We start from the raw sequence: 21,659 nt of genomic DNA, 5'->3' as shown, positions 1-21,659 counted from the left end.
CGACCACTAATGAGGTTTGGACATTTCTTCCTGTGCTCGTCAGCCATTTGTTGATCTTTCTGATCCTTCGACCACTTTTATTTTGAGGGTACTGTCTTTTTCTTATTGATTTGCTAGCGTTCCTTATGTACGCTAAATATTAGTCCCCTTTTACCTTTAGGCTTTGCACATACCTTCTCCCATTCAGTCACTTGTCTATAGACTTAAAGTCCTTGTTGAACAGAAGTTCTTAATTTTGATGTGGATAAATTCCTTTCTCCCCCCGCCACTCCATGGTTTGGGCTTTTCAAGTTTCCTGAGAGTCATTTCCTGGCACCTGCATGCCAGCTCCTGACTGGGCACAGGGGGTGCCAAGCTGGGTAGGATGCAGCCCCTGCCCTCAGAGAGCTCCTGGTTGGGGGTCGGGGGAGCACAGACATAGGACCTCAAGTGGGTGTGATACGTGGTAAGGGCGTTCAGAGGAGGGGCACTTGCCTCCACCTGGCAGATTCTAGGAAGGCTGCCTGGGAGAGGAAGCATCTGAGTTTTCTTTCCTATCCCTGAGTTTGGGATTCTGAAGGGCCAGTGGGAAGTTAGCTGAGAAGCGGAGACAAAAGGTGCTCTAGGTGCAAATAACCTGTTGTGTTTATATATGTCCTGGGTAACCCCAGATACTTAGCTTTTGCCCCTGGCCCAGTTAACCTAAGTCAACAGACAAATCTGCCCTTAGCAGGGTTATCATATTCCCAAGCCATTTGGCCAGTGTCCACCCGGCCTGTTAAAAATTTCCAAACAAAGGTCAGTGACGTTAATTTATTACAAATGTGGCAGTGGCATATTGTTTATGAAGACAGAGAAGAGTGTGTGCAGGATTCAGGCCAAGGAGTGCTGCTGAGAGGTGCTGCTCAGCTCTGCTCCTCACCCAGTGACAGGAGAGTCACCCTCTAGGGCCTGTCCACAGGCAGTGACCAGACTGGGGATCACTCCTGAGGAAGGGCTGGCCATCTGGAGAAGAGCGGAATCAAAGCCCGTGATCGCCATGTTCCCACCTCCGAAGAACCAGCAGGAGCAGGAGTTCATGTGATGTGTGGCCCCCAGGCAGAGGCAGGACCTGTGAGGCAGGTTTTCAAAGCAATTGCAGAATCATCGAGCAAGAGGTGGAGGCCACAGAGATCTCCCCACCCAGCCCACTCGCTTTAGCAAGACCCAGGCAGAGGCCAGGACTTCCTGGGGGCTCCTCACTGAAGTGACGGCAAAGCCAAGACTAGCTCCGAGGGTCCTGTCTACCAGCCAGAGCTCGCTCTTCTCCCTGCGTTTGGGATTTTGTTAGGAGGGCTTAGAATGGAATAACTTATAGCATTTTTTATTTTATTTTTGTTGAGTCAAGGCCATCCTGTGTTTTAGACCTTGGAGTCATACATTGAGTGTGTGTGTTTGTAACCATTAAACTTTAAAGAACACATATACCTCCCTCCATTCGGATCTAGAGCCAATTGAGGACTAATGGACAGTTAAGGGTGAGGGGAGTAGAACCCAGCTAATGCAAGAGACCCTGTAACTGGCTCTCCCGCCTAGGGGTTGCGGTCCCAGAAGGAGGTAGAATCACTGACGGAAGCTGTCTCCCAGCCATCTCGTGGATGCTCTCAGGCCCACAGCCAGTGAATATTTTCAGACTGGACTTTTTTTGGCAGCCTAATTTTCACCAATAGGACCTATTTCCTTTACGTATCATCCAAATCTAAAATTTGAAATAAAGAATGGGTTTTTAAAAGAGAACACTTCTTTTTGCCCCACAACGAGGAAGCAGCATTGTTCTTCGGGAGAGGGGCTCTCTTGTTCCATACTATTTTTAGGCTCTTAGCACAGAAACTGTCGGCATTAAAGGGCCTTCAGTCAAATCTAGTGGTACTCAACTCTGACTGTGTGTTAGGATCGACTTAGGGGACTTTTAAAAATACTGCCGCCCAGAACCCACCCCTCAGCCCCCCAGAGGTTCTAATATAATGGGTCCATATTAGGACTCAGACGTATGTATTTTCCAGCAGTTCCCAGGTGATACTAACGCCCGGCCAGGGCTGGGAACCACTGGAAGCCCTGCTGTGCAGTTTGCCTATGGAGAAACTCAGGCCAGAGAAAGGGACAGTCTGTCCAGGGCCACACAGTGAGTCAGTGGCAAGCTGCAGCAGAGTTGTGGGGCAGGACGGCAGCCCTCTGCTCAATTCCTTCATCTACCCCCACCCCCTGGTGGGTCTTCTTAGCCTGTCCCCTGATCCACAGTCTGCAAGGCCCAGTCTGTATCCATTGGGTGGTTAACGCTGTTTGTGAGTTAGCAAGGAACCCAAGAGTTAAACATTGAGAGTGCTGGGTGCCTATCATGGTCACCACCAGCTGGGCCACCAGCTGGGCCATGGAAGAACACAGAGGGCACCATCCTTCTACCTGCAGACCCGGGAGGGGTCCTGGGTAGAGGACAGGGGATGAGACTCGATGCTACCTAAGGATGCCAGATGCAAGGCTTCAAGGCCCGCTCAGGAACTAACTGGCTGATAGGAATCATGAGGCCTGGGCACACCTAGGTCATAGCTCCAACACCAGGAGCTGTCACCCATGCCCTCAGCCCACAGCAACTGAGGTGCTCAGAGGGGAGCTACATACTCAGAGAAGGCTTCCTGGAAGAGGTGGGTGTAGGATTGGGCCATGTTGGTAGAGGGAGGGGAAAGCCGCCTTCCAAGCAGAGGGACCATTATGGGGAACCATGGCATTAAAAAAACCTAGGGAGTATTTGGGGACCTAGCAGATAGCTCAGTTACTTTTATCACGAGGCAAACTACAATTTATTGAACACTTACTGTGAGTTAGGCTGTAAGCCAGAAACTGCCCATATTTTCCTCTTTAATCCTCATGGCCACTTTGAAAGTTCCCATTTTCCAGCTGCAGCCACCTGCTAACAAAGGGCAGGCTGGAGGGAAATAGTATCTGCAGATGAGAATAATTTTACCTGCCTGGTGGGGCTGGGTGAGTCTCTAAACTACAATGTCAGATATTATGAATTTTTTTTTTAATCTTTGTATCTCCAGCCCCGAGCCTGGCAGATAATAGGCACCCAGTCAATGTTTGTTGAATGAATGAGTGAATGAATGAATGAATGAGTGAGTGATTAAGGGATTTAGCACAAGCATGCCTCAGCGCCCAGATGTCCAAGGCGACCTTGGTCAAGGGTGAGGACAGAACCTCATCTTTCACCACCCACACTGATGCTTTTGAGGGATTCTTTATCAGGAAGTACCTGAGGCTGGGCCTGGCATGCAGTAGGCCCTCCATAAATGTGGGCTGAGTGACCAACAACTCTGCTCAGCATGGGTGGTGAAAGTGGTCTGAGTTCAGAGCTAAGGGAGCTCAGTTCAAGTGCCCACTTGGTCACTGCCCAGCACATGGCTCTGAGCGTTCACTTAACTTCTGTGAGGCTTCTCCCTCATCTACAGATGGGGGCAAATCATGCCCAGTTCATGGTTTGCCAAGAGCCTTCAATGCAAGAACATGTGACGCACCTGTGAGCCCCCAAGCGGTACCCCAGGGAGAGATTCTGGTGATGGCTGTCTTGGGAAGCCAAGTATGTGCGCCCCAGCCAGTCGGCAGTTCCTCTTGGTGCCATGGGACAGTCCATCAGGGTATGTCAGTCGGGGGGGCAGGCTGTGTGGCTGGGGGTGCAGTGGGGCGCCAGCCACATCACTTCCCGGCTCCTGGTGATTTGTTCCAATCAGCCTGCATATTTCATGAGCTGCCTCCCTACACCAGATAAATAAATCAGGGCTTCCTCCTCTGAGCGGCAGAAGCTGATTGGGGCTGAGGACTTCAAAAGGCCAGAGCAGGGATGCTGGAGCTCCCAGCAGAGTCTGTTAATGTGACATTTAGGAGCTGTGATCCAGGCAGGCGACAGCCACCTGCAAAGGGGCAGGAAGACCACTGTAGTGGGAAGGAAGTGACTTTGACAACCCTGTTTTCCACCCCACAGTCAAAAGAACACAGGCAGAAGTGTGGCCTATGGGATTCCCTGTTCCTCTTCCCAAATGTTTATAAGGGACAAGCAGCGCGTCTGCGTTTCTGCAAAGAAATTCCCTGAGAGCCAGAGCCCCAGCCGGCCGGCGGGTCCTCTGGGTGCACATTCGGAGTTCCCGCAGCCGTGTCACTTAATAACCTCCGGGCATTTGGAGGCCCAGCCTCTGCAGCTCTGGGGACCCGCTTGCCCTGCGGGTGGGCACGTGGGCGTGCCTCTCTGCAGTTACTACACGGAGGGGGCAGCTTGGCAGGAACTGTCACCACTCAGGGATCCCATCGAGGCAGCCCCATGTCAGCGAAGAGCATGGTCTGTGGGAAACATCCCAAGTTCAAGGCCGGGCTCTACTCTTAGAATCGGTGGAGTGGCAGCAAAGGCACAAGCTGCCGAACTCAGTTTCCTCATCTGTGCGGTGGGACCGAAACCACCAGCTGCAGCTGTGAGAACCGAACAAGAAAAGGCACAGAAAGTTCCCAGCACAGGTCCAGGCACACTGTCCAGGCTCGGTGACTCCTCAGTGGTTCTCCCCGCCCACTCCCCAGCCCTGGCAAAGCCTGTTCAGCCCTGGGGGCTTCACCCTCTGGTTCCACAACCCTTGCCTTTGGTCCTGCTTCCCCAGACCTGCTTTGTCTGTGGTCACCAGTGCCCCCACACACCAAATCCATTAACCCCTTGCTCAAGGGGCCTGTTGTTCTAGTCTCTCGGTGACATCTGACACTGCTAGCCAGCTTCATTGTGAAATTGTCCCTTTCCTTGGCTCCCATGATGCCCACTCTCTCCCGCCACCCTGCTCCCGGCACCCTGGCCAGTCCTTCCCAGTCTCCTTGCAGCATCCTTGCCGTGCCCAACCGCGCCCCCCCCCCCCCAGCCGCCGAGAGGTTGGGGCTCCCCAGGATTCTGCCCTTGGTCCTCTCTGCTCTTTGGCACTGTCCCAAGGGATCTCCTCCCTGCCCCCTGCTCCAACTCCCAGTTCACATGCTGATGGCCCCAACTCTCTCCCCAGCCCAGACCTCTCCCCTGTCTCCAGACCCAAGGACACCTCCACCCTCACCAGTCTCATGATCCATGAGCACGTCCGGCTTCACTAATACTAATTCCACCTCAGAATGCATTAATAGGAATATAATGTGCAAAATGAAGGAGGGGATAATCCCCTGTACTTGCTGCTGACCAGACCATGCCTAAAGAAGTATGTTGGTCAGTCCTTGAGTCTACACTCTCTCAGACACAGCGACATTGTGTGGCGTGGCCCAAGGAGGAACCTGGAGAGGGCTGAATTAGAAATGATATTCTGTAAGGTGAGGTTGGGGGCTGGCACCAGGGGGATGATCTGTCTGTGTCTTCAAGTCTCTAGGGCTGTCCTGGAGCAGAGGGAGCCGAAGCAGTCTGTGTGGTCCTAGATGACAGAGCCAGAGACCAGGGGAAAGTTACAGAGACCGTTCAGCCCAATGACCAGGAAGGACTTGGTAACAGACGAGTCCGTTATGAAGGGAGTAGGCCTCCATCCACAAGGCATATAGCAAAGGGGGGGGATCACCAGCGGATGCGCTGGGGTGAGAGGGCGTCTGTCCCGCCCCAGATCCAATCGGAGGTTTTGCGATTCTACCCGGAAAAGGCCCTGGGGCAAAGGAAAGCCTGTGAGAATGTAGCCAGGGCCTGTGGGGGTGCAGGAGCTGTGACAGGAACAGCCAGCCACAGACACGGGACTCCATCTAACCAGCCCCTGTCTCTTGTTCCCCACAGATAGCAGGGAGGTGAAGGTGGGAGAGTACAACGCTGTGGCTGACACACTGGAGATCATCAACGACACTATCAGGTTCCAAGGTAAGGCAGGTGGGCTTCTCATAGGAGGGGGCCTGCTCAATTGCTCCCAAGGTCAGATACTGTCTGAGGGCTGGGGTCAAGCTCGGAGTCTTTGGCTTCCTGGGGAAGAGGGAACCTCCTTTCCTCTCAACACATACACTCACTGAGCACAGGGTCCCCATCACTCACATGGGAGCTGGCTTCCCGCTCCTGGGATAGGTCACTGAAATTTGCATGGCGTGCTGTCTCTTACCCAGGCATCTACATTTAAACCAGTCCATAGCCAGGAGTAATTCTGTTTAAATGTGACCCAGCTAAATTTAGATCTGTCTCCTACTGGGAGAAACGACTTGGTTGGGTTAGAAATAAAGCCTGTCCACCGGCTGGTCTTCCTGAAGATCATTCCCTCTTCTTCTGCGGGAGAACTCTTCCTCAGCTTCTAGAACCAAATCAAATGACACTCTTCTGTGCAGCCTTCCCCGATTGCCCCCAGCTGAGCTAATGGCTCCCTTGTCTTGGCTTTCAGTGTTTGTCTCTGCCTTCCCCATAGTCACTGTCTTTTGCACGGAAATTTCTAGGTTGTTAGACCATGAGCTCCCTGACTGGATCCTATCTGACTTTAAACTCCTAATGCCAGCCAGGGTCTGACACATGTCGAAGGTTCATATTTGATGAAAAACTAAACACATGACTGATCAACTGAGGGGATGACTGGGTGGGTGAATAAATGAATGAACAGGTGATTCCACAGAGAACACGGTTGTTGGGAAAACAAACAAACAGACGCCTGGCTGGCTGAATGAATGCATGGATGCTCTTCGGAGCAGCAGGACTCCGTGTCCCCCCAAGGACTGGGTTCTAACCCAGTTCAGGTGCATTGTGTGTGAAGGCACTATTTTCGGGGGAGGGAAGGTAGAGTAAGGAAGAGGAGATGTGGTCAGTTTCCTGACGTCATTTCTGCATGAGCAGCGAGTGGTCACAATCATCATATACCTGCTGGTCCAAACCTCAGCTCTTTTCTCAATGCCCAGAGATGGACTTGTTCCCAGCCAGGAACTCACGGGCACCCCCAGGTTGGCTCTAGTGTTTGGAAACCAGAAGACACCTGAGCCAGCGTAATGCAGCCAGAGGTTCACTTAGGGGTGGGAGGTTGGGGGAAAAAAATGGAAGAATGGTGGAAGAAGGATTCAGATGTAGAGCTTTCACTTCTGGAAGCAAGAAATGGTGTTACTTCACTTACCTTGTGTCTGTTTTTGCCCTGACCTTCGGCCCTTGAAGCCACTCCTTCAAAATGTTCCTTTACGTGGAATTGCTTAAAACTTTACATTTAACCATGCTAGCAGGTTCCTAGCTGTTTTAGAACCTGGCAGTTTCCCTGCTTAGATGGTTCGAACTCTTCTTATCCCCTGAATGTTTCCAAACACATTTGAACTTGCTAGCAGAGTTTTTGAAACACAGATGTTCAGAGATCTCCATCCCTGCTGCCACACCTGCCCATCCTCTGCTTGTCCCCTGGGAACGGAGGTGTGACCCAGGCTGGCCCCCACGGCACAGCCATGGTGCGGTCCTCATGACCCCTGTTGGGGCTCCCCGGGCTCCCCGCCTTCCCCACCAGAGAGAAAAGCTCCAGTGTTTCGCAGTTCCGCAGCAGAAGCCTGACTTGAAATAGCAGCTGAGAAGAAAGGGATTTGTAAGAAGTGGGGCGGGGTGGGGCGAGTTCCTGCACCCCTCCTCCCAAACCAGGCTGGATCCAGACAATTTTGCCAGCGACCAGAAAGATGAGTTTTCTCTGAGGCCCTCAGGGCTCCCCTAGATTCCCGGTGCCCGTGGAGAATGAGCAGGGACAGCTCTTCAGTCACATAGAGAAATGCAACCCCACAGTTTTGGTCCAGTCCTGGCACGGTAGGGAGGGGGAGGCATGCCAGTAGCTTCTGCCTCCCACAGTGAGTGAGGCTTATGAAAATGGAAAACCACAAAGAGCTTTTATAACATAATGACCTTGAGGCAGAAAACCCACGCCCAGAGACATCTCTGTCTCCATGGAACTGACAGGCAAAGTGTCTGCCCTGTTGAGGGTGGTCATTATCACGTGTCAGAGCAGAGTCCTTGAGAGCCCAAGCCAGGTGCCTCGCCCCCAGTGACACCCAGTGGGACCCACTCACAGCGTCCAGCCCTGTGCCTTCCGAGCTGCTGTTACCTTTGGGGACAAATGGGGATGGTTTTTCAACAGGATAATTAGACCAAATCAAATTCTAGTCTTTTAATGGCTGTTAAATGCATCACAAATTCCTTATTGATTCTATTTAGAGAAAGAAATAAGTCCTAGCTAAGGCTCCCTGCCGGTAGATTGGCCGACCACTGGAGCCCGCTCCCCCAGTAGCTGTGTCCTGCTCAGAGATCGTGTCCAGGTGCCAGACAGCAAGACATGCAGGCAAAGGTGTTCTCGAGGGCTGACCATGCACCGGGCTCAGCTGGTGTCTGTTCCTTGGCCTTTAGGATCCGAGCCACCAAAAGACAAGACCATCATCCTGGAGCAGCTCCGAAAGATCTCCCTACCTCTCTACAGCATCCTCTCTGCCCTCACCATCCTGGGGATGATCATGGCCAGCGCTTTTCTCTTCTTCAACATCAAGAATCGGAATCAGAAGTAAGCCACTCACAGCCTCCTCTTGGATGATGCTTTCCGGATTGACAAACTCGTGGATAAAGTGTAGGGACTTCACATGACCGATACACCAGGGGCACAGAAGTTTTTGGGACAGTTTTCTAAAGTGGTCGTTCGGTCCCTGGGATGTGATTAGATGTTCCATGTAATGTACGTACTCTCTCTCTCACACACACACACACACACAGAGGCAGGGCTGCTGGTTGCACAGGAGGACTGGGATAAATAAACTCCAAGGGTCTGAGTCTCTAGGCCTCCTCCACTTTCTACGGTGCAGGAGGGAAAACACAGAAGCAGGAGCTCCCCCAAAGTCTTGGCTCCACCCCCCAGCGTCATGGGGAAGCTCTGCCCAAGGGAGTCACTGAGTTCAGGAAGGGGCTCCACCCCCCAGGACAGTACTTTACAGCCCGAGAAGCTCCTCCCTCCCATCATTCTCACTGGAACCCTCAGATAACTCCCCCCGGATCACAGATGAGAGTCCCGAAGCCCAGTGACAGAGGGAAGGCCACCGTCCGAGGCCACACTGCTGTGTGTGGCAGAATGGGTCCCCTGGGTATCCCGCTTTGATTTCTCTTCCACCACACAGGCTCTTCCCTCTCTGGAGGAGAGCAGCTCCCCGTCTGAGTTAATTCAGTCAGCCAGCCGTGGGTAGAACAGGCTGCCACCCAAGCGGTGGTGTTTACCGCGCGCAACCAGCTTCTGGTGGCTCTGGGGAGCCACTGAGCAGGGGCTCAGAGCAGGGCCGCCAGGGGCACAGCCTTGGTGACATCAAGCCCAGAAGCCACGCTGTGTGACCTTCCTGGCAGCCAGGAGCAAGCCTGATTCCACAGAGAACACGGTTGTTTTCTTTTTTTCTCTTCCCGCTTGCAAAGACAGAACTTGGAGGCTCTATATTTCTTTGTTGTTGTTTTTGGTTTTGATTAGGTCAAACCTATTTCCTGAAGAACAAAAGGAGTTTTATTCACTTGTTGTTTTATTTTCTATACATCACTAACACGTATACCACCACAAAAAAATTGAAGGAAGTTTCACCTACTCTGTACAAACCTTAACTGATGACCATGCCCATTAGCATTTGGACAAGGCCTGGGCACAGAATCAGCTCTCAATTAATATTAGACTCCTTTTCTACAAGCTTCCAAAATACCTATCTTAACAGCAAGTTGCCCCTATTGTGAGACTAAACTCCTTTAATTCTGTAACTACCCCGTTTTGGCCCTCCTGTGGAAAATTACTGTTACTCTTCCCAGTAGGCTGGCATCTATGTGAATTTTTTGACTGGCTTTGCAGATTAAAAAATCTGAAAGAAATAAGAATAAATGTCACAGTTGTTCCAAGTTCCGCTCACTTTTATGTCCCTAAATGCTATCTATTTGTTAAGGTCCTTTTCCTCCAGGTAACCAGCCCAACTCCTGGCCTCTCCCCTCCCCAGCTTCTCGTGGTAATAAAGATGAAGGGGTCTTAGCGGTCCATGGTTTGCAGAAGGACCTCCAGGAATCCAGCGTCCTCTGAGCTGCACACTTGCCCTGAGCAGTATGATCTGGGCTCCTGTCTTACTCCAGAGGAGACTCAGCCAGGCCAAGTGGCCTGCCAAGGGTGCGCCTCTATAGGGTGGCTCCACCCCGTGCTCCCAGCTCAAAAGCCGCATGCAATCCATAATTTACACCAGGCTTTTTATCTCTCTTCCACTTGGACACATTGCATTTTTTAAATGTGAAAGGATTCATAGAACGGCAGAGTACAAGAGAAAATGTTCAGGGAACAAGTGACCATATTTACAATCTGCAAAAGAGCACTTGGACCAGGGGGCGCCTCAAAACCCAAGACAGACCGAGTGGATTGTGCTGGGGTAGCCAGGCACTTCTGAGGGTGAATTCCAGCTAGCCGTTGGTCTCAGCCAGGCCTGGCTTGCTGGGCAGCGGGGAGCCAAAGCAGAATTCCTGCAGGAGGTGAGAGACAAGCCTGTAGAGCGTGGGAGTGTAAAGAATACCCCCAGCAGCAGCCTGGTGAGGACAGGGGTAGGGTGGGGATGGGGACTGCATTGTCCATGTTTATCACCTAATGCCTCGGGGAGGAGTTCCTGTGCATGGGTGTGACCCCTTTGTGCACAAGACCGGGTGAGCTTCAGACAGCCGGAGTGAATGCTCACATACCACCTGGTGACCACACTTCGTGAGCAGCCCTGAGTGCTCACCTATAGACCGCCTAGGCTGGGCCCACCTGGTAAGGTGGAGGGTGGTGTGGCCTTCTCCCCCTCACCTCCCTCCTCCCTTAAGGCTGCTGAGCTTAAGTGTCGAATTCTCTAGATTTAGCCTATCTTCCCAGCCCCAGAGGAAAAAAAGACATGTTGCCTTAATAAGCTGTTTGTGTAAACTGAAAATGAATGGTTGAAGAAGCTGGCGTTACAAGCTGCCCCTGGAGAAATGATAGGTGAACTTGATGGAGGAAAAATCCACCAGTAGCATTATATAGCTTCTAGGGCCCTTTAGTGAGGGGAAAGCGGACCCTAGCAGGTGCACAGCCTGGGATGTGGGTGGTGGGGAGTGGAGGAAACCTGGGCTTGCATTTCTCTCTCCTCCAGCCTTGGCAACACCGTACACCTAGCAGGCATTCAGGGAATGTTTGCTGGAGGAATAACAACATTAACATTTCTGTTAACTGTCGTCTTTCTCTTGGCAGGCTGATAAAGATGTCCAGTCCGTATATGAACAACCTCATTATCCTCGGAGGGATGCTCTCCTATGCATCGATATTTCTCTTTGGCCTTGATGGATCCTTTGTGTCTGAAAAGACCTTTGAAACACTTTGCACCGTAAGTCATTCTGCATCTTCTCGGGGTATAGGGTATAAGGTTTTCTTGGTTTTCCATCCTCAAAAATGCAGATACAAACCCAGAAATGAATGAAAATATGTGAACAGGCAAAAGACAACTCATTCATGCGCCGTTCATGCAGTTCCAACAAGGCAGTATGTTGTTGCTTTCAGACCGGAATGGACTTCAGTATTGCCTGCAAAATTAAGATCATGGATTTAACAGGCCTCCGCTAGAAAACAGTCCCCCAAGGGATAACCAGGTAGCCTTTAAAAGCGAGGGAGGAAAACTACCAACCAGAAAAGGATCCACATCTGGGGTCAGAGTCAGGGCCATGTAAGAAGGAATAAATCTGCCCATGTATCTCAAGAACTATTACAGAATAGGATAAGAGGTGTCTATGCGTGTGATTTTGAGTCATATAGAAAAAACCAGAGCCACTATTCTCTATTTAAGCAGTGTTTCTCAACCCATTTTTTTCCTTATTGCTCCCCTAAGAAGCCTTTTTAGACTTTTTTTATAATTATCTCATGAAAATTTAATACTGAAGATATACTGTATGTTTATATGTTGTATGTATATCTATAGTTTATACATGAACGAGTAATATTTTCCCATTTAAAAACCAATGTTTGCCCCCTTAGGAACTATATACCCCCATTGAGAATGCATATACTTAAGGAAGAACAAGACAGTGTAATTTATTAACTATATTTTAGAAATCCTATTTTGAACATTAATTACTGTGTTTTAAACATTCGCTGCCTCCTTGGTGGTGGTGGTGGTTTTTTCAACAAGAGTTTATGCATTAGCAATTAACAATGGTGTAGAACTCACTCTCAGATGAAAGTATCACTGGCTCCCTATTTAAAATGAGAATGAGCAGTTGGGATTTATTTCTGGACTTTGACTACTGTGATCTCTCAAAACTGGGTTAGCCATTTGGGTCTCTGTATTGTCCCAAATGCAATCATTCATCAAATTCCCAGCCTGGAGGACCAGAGCTAGAAGGGATGGCCAGAGGATCCGTGTTGGCCAGATTAGTTGAAAGCGACTCTTTTGTTGTTACTGTTTTCTTGTAAGGCGTTAAGAGCAATGTAGGCCCTTTTTTGCACAGCAGTCTGTTTTGGATTATACTTGCTGATCTCAGGTCTCAGTGTCGCCCACTACTGGACACTTACCCTAGCAGCGAGGGAGAAACAGTGGAGGACCCCTTCCTTCCATGTGCGGCAGGTCAGCATCCACACCTAGGACTGGTGGGGCTGCATCCAGTCCCTGTGCTGAGACAGCATATGGAAAGAAGGGGAGTCCCCTGGATCTTATGCCATACGTGACGATGCCCCCCTGAGTCCTGCAGATCATTAGATCGGACTGACTCTCACATGGCATCAAGAAATTGTTCACGTTACCAGTAACTTCAATGTGAATTGCCTAGCAAGTGAGATGCCCACAGATCTCTTACTCTGTCCGAAAGTTTCCATTTGAGAAGTGTGTGGTGGAGCCCCTGATACCCTAGAGGACAGGGAGCGTCCGAAGAAGTACGCTGAGCTGCTCCAAAGTCCCTGTGGGTGTGGTTTAGCGGTGTGTTTCCTCGCAAGTGTGACCCTTTGCACAAGGATGACTGTGGCTTGTGGGGGTCTTGTTCATTTTAGGGATGCCGTGAAGACCCTTAGGTCCCTCGCGTTCAAGTCCCCTGCATTTCTGTTCAGCATGACTTTGACTTTTGGGCCCTTGCAGTTTCATGGATGCCACGTGTGTCTGAGGTCAGCTTTCCTGTGGGCAGGGGTGAGGCCACAGGAAGGGGTTCCTGAAGCACCCGGAAGAAGCTAAGCGAGGAGAGTGGGGATTTCCTTCTTCTCTCTGCACCTGGGGATACCCCCCCAAATTTGAGGAGACCATGATTACACCAATAATGAAAATGGTATCAGGAGCCAGTGTGGTGAATTGTACTTTCCACAGCTCTGATGACTCCGTGGCACCGCTGAGAGCTGAGGGGCCCCCCTCGGTCTCCCAGCCAAGAATCAGGGAGCAGAGCCCTACCCTGGCCACTCCTGGGGCCCCTCTCTGTCTGGCTTCGGTCACCTGCAGCCTGCCCCCCTGGGAATGCATCCACTGGCCTGAGTTTCAGTAAGAGAGGGTCTCTTCCTCCCAGGAAGAACCTCCTGACTTCTTACCCTGCTTAGGGGCCAAAGTGCTTTCTCGACTGGGACCTGAATCCTGCAAACACTGGATGATGTAAGCTAGGGAGCAAAAAAAAGGGACATCCCCCACACCTGAGTTTTTTTCTTCTAATGAGGCCTGACATTCTGTTCTGGGAGTCGCGCTCATTTGTGTAAGGGGAAGGTTGTCCTGGGAAGGCTGGCAAGGCAGTATGAATAAATCATAAAGCACTTTACAAATCAGCATTAGCTCCAAACACGAGGGCTCGGAAGATGTTAGGCCCCGGTTCTCACCATCCCTGAGGATTCATTTATTTGCAGTCAGGGCTGTTTCAGAGGCTCTGCAAAGGGGAACCCACATTCATGACTGTGGGGAAGAAGCGTAGATTAACTACTCTGGACTGAATTGGGTCAGCACAAATGTGCACATGGGTTAGGACTGGGGTCATCTAGTTAATAATTCCCCATATCACTCAGGAAGGAGAACTGAAAGCTCCTGAATTTAGAGCCTAAATACCAGTCCCCAGTGAGTGCAATTTGGGTTGTGCTCCACCTGCTATTCCCGAGGGCTTGGCTCCTTTATTTTACTTGGTGCCTTGGATTCTGTTCTCTCTGGGCCAAACGGGCCCCCCGCTGGTAAACACCCACCGGGCTGGGAGAAGGAGGTAGAAGCAGGGCCAGCTAGTTCAGTGAGCACAGATCCTGAACAGCCTGGGTGGGACTCCCACCCCTGCACGTACTGGCCCCTGACTGTGGCCAGTGACTTAGCTTCTCTGAGCCTCAGTTTCACCATCTGTGAAATGAGCATAACAAATCCCCGTGCACGATGGTGGGTCACTGGGATGATTGCAGTCAGGTGCCGAGAGCACGGGAGGCAGCAGGTGGGCGGCTCTCTCCCGGTCACAGTTACAGTCCTGGTGTCCTGCTCTGTGTCCTAGAGGCTATTTTTATAGGATAAAGGACAAGGCAGAACATGAAGCCAGCTTCAGGTGTGGAGCAATAGAAGGCACAGTTCAATCTGTCCTGCTACTATGCGAATGCCATTCTTTTTTCTTTTCGTTTGCAATGTGGAAACAAAACACAGTGATAAACCATGAACACCACCTCAGGAAGAAACCCGTGACAGTCATGAGATTATGCCTCTCTAGGGGCTGTCCCTCTGCCCAGGAGGGCCATTATAACTTGGACGGGGGGTGGCGGCATGTGTGAGCATGCCCTCGCATGCGTGAGTGCATGCACGTGCACGCACGCACACGCACACACACCTACTGCTAGGGAAGCAGTTACACTCAGTTCCCCTTCCCCCCCCCCCCCCCCCCCCATTCCCGCTGACCCTTTCAGGAATCTTCCCAGCCTGGTTTCAGCAAGACTTGGAAACAGCTCCAGCTACACTGTGCTGTCTCCCTGGACACTGTGTGGGTAGTGGGATCACCATAGCAACGTGGCCCCTGTGGGCAGGGAGCTGCCTGTGAGGACAGTGCTGGGTGTGGGCCAGAGGCCCCATGCCAGGGGCTGTGGGAATGCCAGCTCAAAACTTACTCGCTGCCCTGGCTCAGGAATCCCTGCCCCTGGCAGCCCAGAGAGGGAGCAAGATGGGTGGGGGAGAGAAAAGGCGCTTGTCTTCCTTGGGGGATCCTAGGCAGAACCCCCAGCATGAGCACGGAAGGGTGAGAAGCAGCACTCTCGACAGCCTCGGGAGCTCTCGGGGCATCGCTGGGGGTGGAGGCAGTCAGCAGCGCCATGTTAACTCCCCAGGCCTGTGCCCTCCTGAAACTCAGTACTCTGCGCTGTGATTCACCAGGCCCAGCCTGCTGCCCCATGGAGACATCCCTTCTAATCCCCACAACCCCCTGACAAGGCGAAGTTCACTGTTCCTACTTGACAGGAGAGAAAACTGAAACTCTGTCACACATGGCTAGGTGGCAGGACTGAAGTTTGGGACTAGGTCTGCTGGACTACAGAGGTGTCTGAGATACTTCATTCCTTTTTTTTTTTTTTTTTAAGGAAATATATATATATTTGTTGCTAGCTGGTTCATACCCGAGAAACAGGTCCACCAAATTCTTAGGGATGCAGTCAACATTTATCCCAACCCCAAAATTTGTCCATTCAGATTTTTAAAACTTGAGATATCATTCACATACCATAAAATTCACTCTTTTAAGGTGTATAATTCAGGGGTTTTCATATATTTCTTCATTCATTTTTGATCCGTCCCCAAGCATCTCAGAGTACCTAGCATATAAGAGAATTACAGTCAGACTGCTTTGTGTTCAAATCCCAACTACACTATTTCCCAGCTGTGTGACTTAACTTTACTCCTCTGTAAAATGGGCATAATAATAGGCTTGGGAAGATTCAGTAGCACAGTGTACACAAAGCATTTACTGCCTGCCTCCCAATAGGATTCAGTAAATGTTAGCAATTATCATTATGAATGACGGGATTGTATCTGTATACTGGTATTCCCCTATGGACGCTGCTCAGAGAGATGCTGATAAAGCACAGTGAACTTGGGATGAAGAAGAGCCTGGAAAAGTGGTGTTGGTGCTGGTTGATTGGATGGAGGTATATCCGTGGGGACTTCTGGCCTTACATGGCCTTGCTCTGTTAGAACTGGGGCAGGGACAGACTCAGGCCCTAAGTCAAAGCCAAGCTGCTGTATCTCTGTCGCCCTCAGTGCCGAAAGGGGCCTCGGGCAGGCAGGCAAGAACGAGGCAGGTGGGACTCGGGGCACTCCCACACAAGTCCACAGGCATCGGCCGCTCTCCCGGCAGCTCAGAGGAGCGTGGCTTAGCTGTAGAGCTCCCAGCTGCCTCTAATTTCTGACAATCCCAATTCCTTCTTTTTTTTTTTTTTTTTGACTTTTTATTAAAGTATACACCCCCCCACACACACACATATCATAAGCCTCTAACTTAGTGAATTTTCACAAACTGAACTCAGCTGTGAATCCAGCATCCTGCCCAGGAAACAGACCACTGCTAGCATCCTGGAAGTGGTCCCTGTCCTCCTCCAGTTGCTATCCACGCCCCCCTCAAGGGTAACCACCACCCTGTCCAAAGCAGCTTTGGATAAGATCGACCAGCAGTACCTCAGTGAGCCTGTGGGTGGTCAGGAACCTGGAGAGGAAGACACACAGAATGATTTGAAAGTTCATGAAGAAAACACCACCACTGAAGAGTTAGAGGCATTGGGGGAGTCTTTAGGAAAAGGCGATGATCATAAGGACATGGACATCATTACCAAGTTCCTTAAGTTTCTTCTTGGTGTTTGGACTAAAGAATTGAATGCCAAAGAAGATTATGTGAAGCGCAGTGTGCAGGGCAAACTGAACAGTGCTACTCAAAATCAAACTGAGTCCTATCTCAGACCCTTTTGCAGAAAGCTACGGAAAAGGAATCTTCCTGTTGATATTAAAGAATCCATAACAGATATTATTAAATTCATGTTGCAGAGAGAATATGTAAATGTACATTACCATGCTGGGCAGCAGTCTCATGGTTATGAGCTTATCTAGGTTGTGTGTGCATAATACGTTCATCTGGTGTGGGAGTATTTTACATAGGAGCTTTAAGAATAAATGCGAAATGAATTAGTAGTAAAAAAACAAACAAAACCTTTTATCTAATTCATTGTCAGCTTTATTATTAGGTATTGATAATAAGCTTTTCTGATCACACACACACAAAAATGCCCCTCCATGAGCACGTGAATCACCTGGGGCGCACGGTGAATGCGGATTCTGACTCAGGAGTTCTGGGGTGCTCCTGAGACGCCGCATCTCTAACTAGCTCCCAGACCACACCCAGAGTACAAAGGTCAAGGTTAGAACCCTGCTTTTTTTCCGTGTTTGTCTCTTGGAGACTGGTCATGGAAGAGAAAGGGAAGCATCAGAAACCTTGTCCCTGGGCCTCCCCCCTGAAATTTCTGGAAGCAGAGCAGCCCCATCACAGGAGGCAAGGTTGGTTTCTGGGTCCTGAAGCGTGCTCTCAGCCCTCCACGCTGCTCACAAGAGGCGTATGAATGATCTCAGGATGGGCAGCAACTGGGAAGAGTGGGGTGGTGGGGGCGCAGGCACTGGATTAAGGGGCAGGACGCCCTCTTCTAGCCCTCCTGGGTTGCTAGGATTTTCTGACTCTGACTCAAAAGGCAAAGGCAAACTGAGAACACCCATCTGGCCTCCCAGGAAGTTCAAGTCTAGGAAGAATTAGTGATGCTTTGAGTTAAAAGGCCACAAATGTCTGTGATGTGTCTTGCTTGGGGATTTCCTTCTGAGGCAGCTGAGAGATAACCTGAGGTAATAATGTGGTTGAGGGGGCTGTCTCAGCCTGCAATCCTGTGCTTTTGCATCTGGCCATGGTAGAGTGCTTTGTGATTCTGAAGGTGGCTGGGAGCCTGGGCCAGGGGATGCCCGGAGTGTCTGACGGTGGCCTTGCCTGGCAGGTTCAGACTAGGGGAGGGAGGCAGCCAGTCCCTTTGGCTGCCAGGGCCTGTTGGGGCCAACTGGAGTCTTGGAGAGGCTGCAGCTCCCCTCTTACAGTGGCGGCCTCCCCACCCCATCTCTACCCCGGGCCATCCAGGGCCTTCGGTGGTGAAGGGGTCCCTCTGGCTTTGAGAAGGGCACCAGAGGCTCCCAGACCCTCCAGCAGATGATGTGCTCCCAGCCCACACACCCTCATGTGGGTCTCTCCATGCCCTGGCTCTGGTCCTATACGTCATTCATCCCCATGGTAACATCTCCCAGGCACCGACTGTGCGCCAGGGCCTATGGGCACAGGGCTGGGCTGCATAGACCGCCGCTCTCAGGGAGCTGGCTGTGTAGACGGGAAGATGTAGGCAAACAAGTAACTATCATTCGGGATGTTGTATGCCCTGATGGGGGGTGCCTGGGGGAGGGAGTGAGGGCCAAAAGTGAAGGGACAGATCAGGGAAGACTTTAAGTAGGGGACCCCTCAGAATGAGCAGCAGTTATTTCTGGAAGTCCTGAAATGCCCATGAGTTTCATAGTGGCTGTAGTCACTATGGTGCATCCACTCTCCCCTCCCCCTCTTGGCCCAGCCCCTACTCATCTGCATCCTCAGTCCCCCAAGCTGCATGGAGGCGCCCCCCCATGACCACACCCCATGCCCCCAGGCTGCCACCACCCATCTTGAAAACATGAAAACATCACGCATCCAGAAAATTCGCCAGCTTCTCATGGCCCAGACACCTGCTGGGGTCGCGCGGAGGGAAGGGAAAAAAGGCCTCTTCCCTCACTCTGTGTTCTGACGCCTGAGCAAGGGCCACCAAATGCACTGTGTGGGCGTCAGGGGCAGCGGGAGTCGGATTTCATCCAGTGGTCTGCTCAGTTCTTCAGCTGGGAGGGCCTTAAGGAGGGGATTCTTTCAAAAGGGTCCTGGGGCGGGGGGTGGTTGCCTCTCAGAAATTCCTCCTCCCAAAAGGGAGGCCTTTCTCTAATTTGCCCAAGGCTCCTAAGATGCCCCCATTGGGCCCAGAGTACCCCTTTTTGTACCCAGCATCTCCCGTGGCCCCCTGAATCGTACCTTCCCCCCCGCTCCCCCGAAAGGTTTTGCTGCACTCCAAACCCTAGAGGGCCTTTTCTGTTCAGTTCTTGCTTCAAGGACCCTGGGCAAGACAGGATCTTCTGGAGCAGTTTATAGAGCACGGTCTTCAAAGGCTTATTGCCTCAGGATACACACCAAATCTCACCCCTTGCCCCAGGAAGATGTACATAATAGAGGCTTGGGTCTTGCTTTTGGACAGTCTGGGTCTTCTTTACCTACCTTCTCACTATTGATTGCCTGGAGTGAACGGTCAGAATGAAACAAAAGGTTTTAGAACCTCACTGGACAACGGGAAAGCGTCTTGCTCCCCAGCATCCAACCAGCCCCCAGAGCTTCCCTACCATCTGCCTTCCCGGCCCGGGGCCCATATGCCTTTGCCGCGGCAGGAGGCCCAGAGCATGGGAGTCCCAGTCATCTGTCAGAACCTGCAAGAGAGGCTGTGTGTCCATTTGCCCACTGGTCCCCCAAAGAGCAATGAAAGCCTTTCCCTCTGCCAGTTGAACAAGCAGCTGAGCGAATTGTTCTGGGCATAGATCTTTCTTTCCATTTGGAGATGTGTCTAATTGTTTTTTCCGTTTTCATAGCTGAGACTGATATGGGTATCACCTGCCTCAAGTTCTCCCTGCCTCATGGATGTAAGTGTTCAAGGCAGTGTGCGGAGGGGGGCGGCCACTGAGGGGAGGAAAGAAAGACCTTACTGGCAGAAGAGTAAATATGTTTAAGACTTTGGGAGAAAAAGTGAAGTAGCTGTTTGCTTGTGTTGATGAATCAGTAGAGACTTTAGTGGAAACAGAACCCTAGAGCCCCTCAGAACCTTCTGGTTTATTTGGCCTCATAGAGACACACAGAAGGGAGATACCCGGCGCATCATCAAGGAAGTGCAGGAAATGCCTCGGTGCAGGAGATGCCCCTACAGCGTTCCTACAGGGGGTCCTCTAAGCTCTGCTTGAATATGTGGAGTGATGGGGATCTCACTACCTAACAGCATACTTTGGGTAGAAGGGACCACGGATGGCATGAACTCAGCGTTTTTTGCCATCAAATGCTCCAGTTCCCTCTATGGTCTTCCTTTTGTGTGCTTGGCTCAGGCACGTTTCTGATGACAAAGAGCTCATTACCTCCTAAGCTGGCTCATCCAGCCTGATCACCCCCTCCTCACCCAGTGCTGGCCCCAGAGACTGAAAAGCGAGCACCGTAGGCCCTCCCTCCCAGTAGCACCACCTGGTGGGAGAGGTGGACAGGTAATCAGATAGGCATCTCAGGGTGGCCAGCACAGCAGAAACGTGCATGAGGGCACAGGTCTCAAGGAGGAGGCGGCCGTGATCTCCCTGCAAGGTCTGGGAGGGCTTCTCAGAGGAGGTGGCTCATGCGTTTGGATTTCAGAGCACAACTAAGGATAAGAATTTGTGCAGGAGATCAGAGAGAGGACTATCATTCCGAATAGAGAGAATCGCTGGTGCCTGGGCCAACAGCATGAGCCAGAGCAGTCGGGGCGGGGAATATTCAAGCAGCGTGGGATCGGTTGGATGCGAAGTGCCCCGTGGGGGGTGGCAGGAAAGGCGCTACGCCCTGCTAAGAATCCAGAGTCTAACCTGATGGTTCAGTGGGGGCAGCGAAGGGTTTAAACGCAGGAGACTTGCTTAGATTTGCATTAGAGAACAGCCCCAGGACGGCAAGGGGGCGGGTCGGATGGATGAGCAGGAGGTGAGGGTAGAGGTGGGAAGAGCAGCCGGGGCTCCCCAGGTGGACCAGCGAGTGGTGGTAAGGAACACATGAACAAGAATCAGACATTGATTAAGAACCTCAGCCCCTCACACACCTTCGTTCATCTAATCCTTACAACCATTCTATGAAGAAAGAGGCACCACTGTTCCCATTTCACAGATGAGGAAATCAAGGCGCAAAGACATTACACGACCTGCCCAGGTTCGCATCGATAGCAAGTGACAAAGCCAGGACTTGAACCCCTGTCAGCCTGACTCTGGAGCCCCTGCTCGTCATGACTGACCCAGATGGCAGCATGAGTACACAGAGGAGGGGCTGTACAGCAAGAGACATGCAGTAAGATGGCCATCAGGCGTTGCCTGGCAGGACACAGAGTCTGCCACCGTGGGTCATACAGAGAGGCTCTAGTGGAGGGACTAGCTCCTGGGGTGCAGGAAGGTTAAGGAAACAAACATGGGGGTCGAAGCACCTGGGGACTAGCAACCACAGGAAGCCCTTTTACTCCTATGCCGGAAGGGATCGAGAGAGGAGTGTTTTCCAGAACCCAGAGAGGGCCTGAGCCATGTGAACAGACCCAGCTTCGGCCAGAGATACAGCTCCGAAGCAGCGGCAGCAGGGAGCACACACTCCATCTTCTCTCTCCTGGCACCCTCCACTCTCCTGATGGAACCTTCCAAGTCCAGCCGAAAGCCAGAGGGCGAGGGAGCCCAGGAGGTGCGGGCACGGGGCCTCGCCTCTCAGACACAAGGAAGGGCAAAGCATGGTCTGGGCAGAAAGTGAGGCAGAAGCCAGGCTTAGCGGGTGGAGAGGAGCGTGGCGGTGGGGAGGATTCCCCAAGGGAGAAGACTTCCAGGTCCTTAACTGGGGTGACAGTGGATGGTGTGGATAATGGCGC

General features: G+C 51.5%; 1 protein-coding gene across 1 annotated transcript in view; it reads left to right on the top strand.

The window, feature by feature from the left end:
- The window catches only part of GABBR2 (gamma-aminobutyric acid type B receptor subunit 2), a 230,607-nt gene that overhangs the window by 144,238 nt on the left and 64,710 nt on the right, over positions 1-21,659 (top strand). Inside the window, exons 9-11 of the mRNA XM_044920417.1 lie at positions 5,777-5,857; positions 8,333-8,483; positions 11,181-11,313. Coding sequence (XP_044776352.1) covers positions 5,777-5,857; positions 8,333-8,483; positions 11,181-11,313 — 365 coding nt within the window. The remainder of the gene's footprint in view (positions 1-5,776; positions 5,858-8,332; positions 8,484-11,180; positions 11,314-21,659) is intronic.

The sequence above is a fragment of the Neomonachus schauinslandi genome, chromosome 13 (assembly GCF_002201575.2).
Source record: "Neomonachus schauinslandi chromosome 13, ASM220157v2, whole genome shotgun sequence".
In the NCBI taxonomy this organism is placed as follows: Eukaryota; Metazoa; Chordata; class Mammalia; order Carnivora; family Phocidae; genus Neomonachus; species Neomonachus schauinslandi.
Note: the sequence above shows the minus strand (reverse complement) of the source record. Positions and strands in the feature narration are given on the sequence as shown.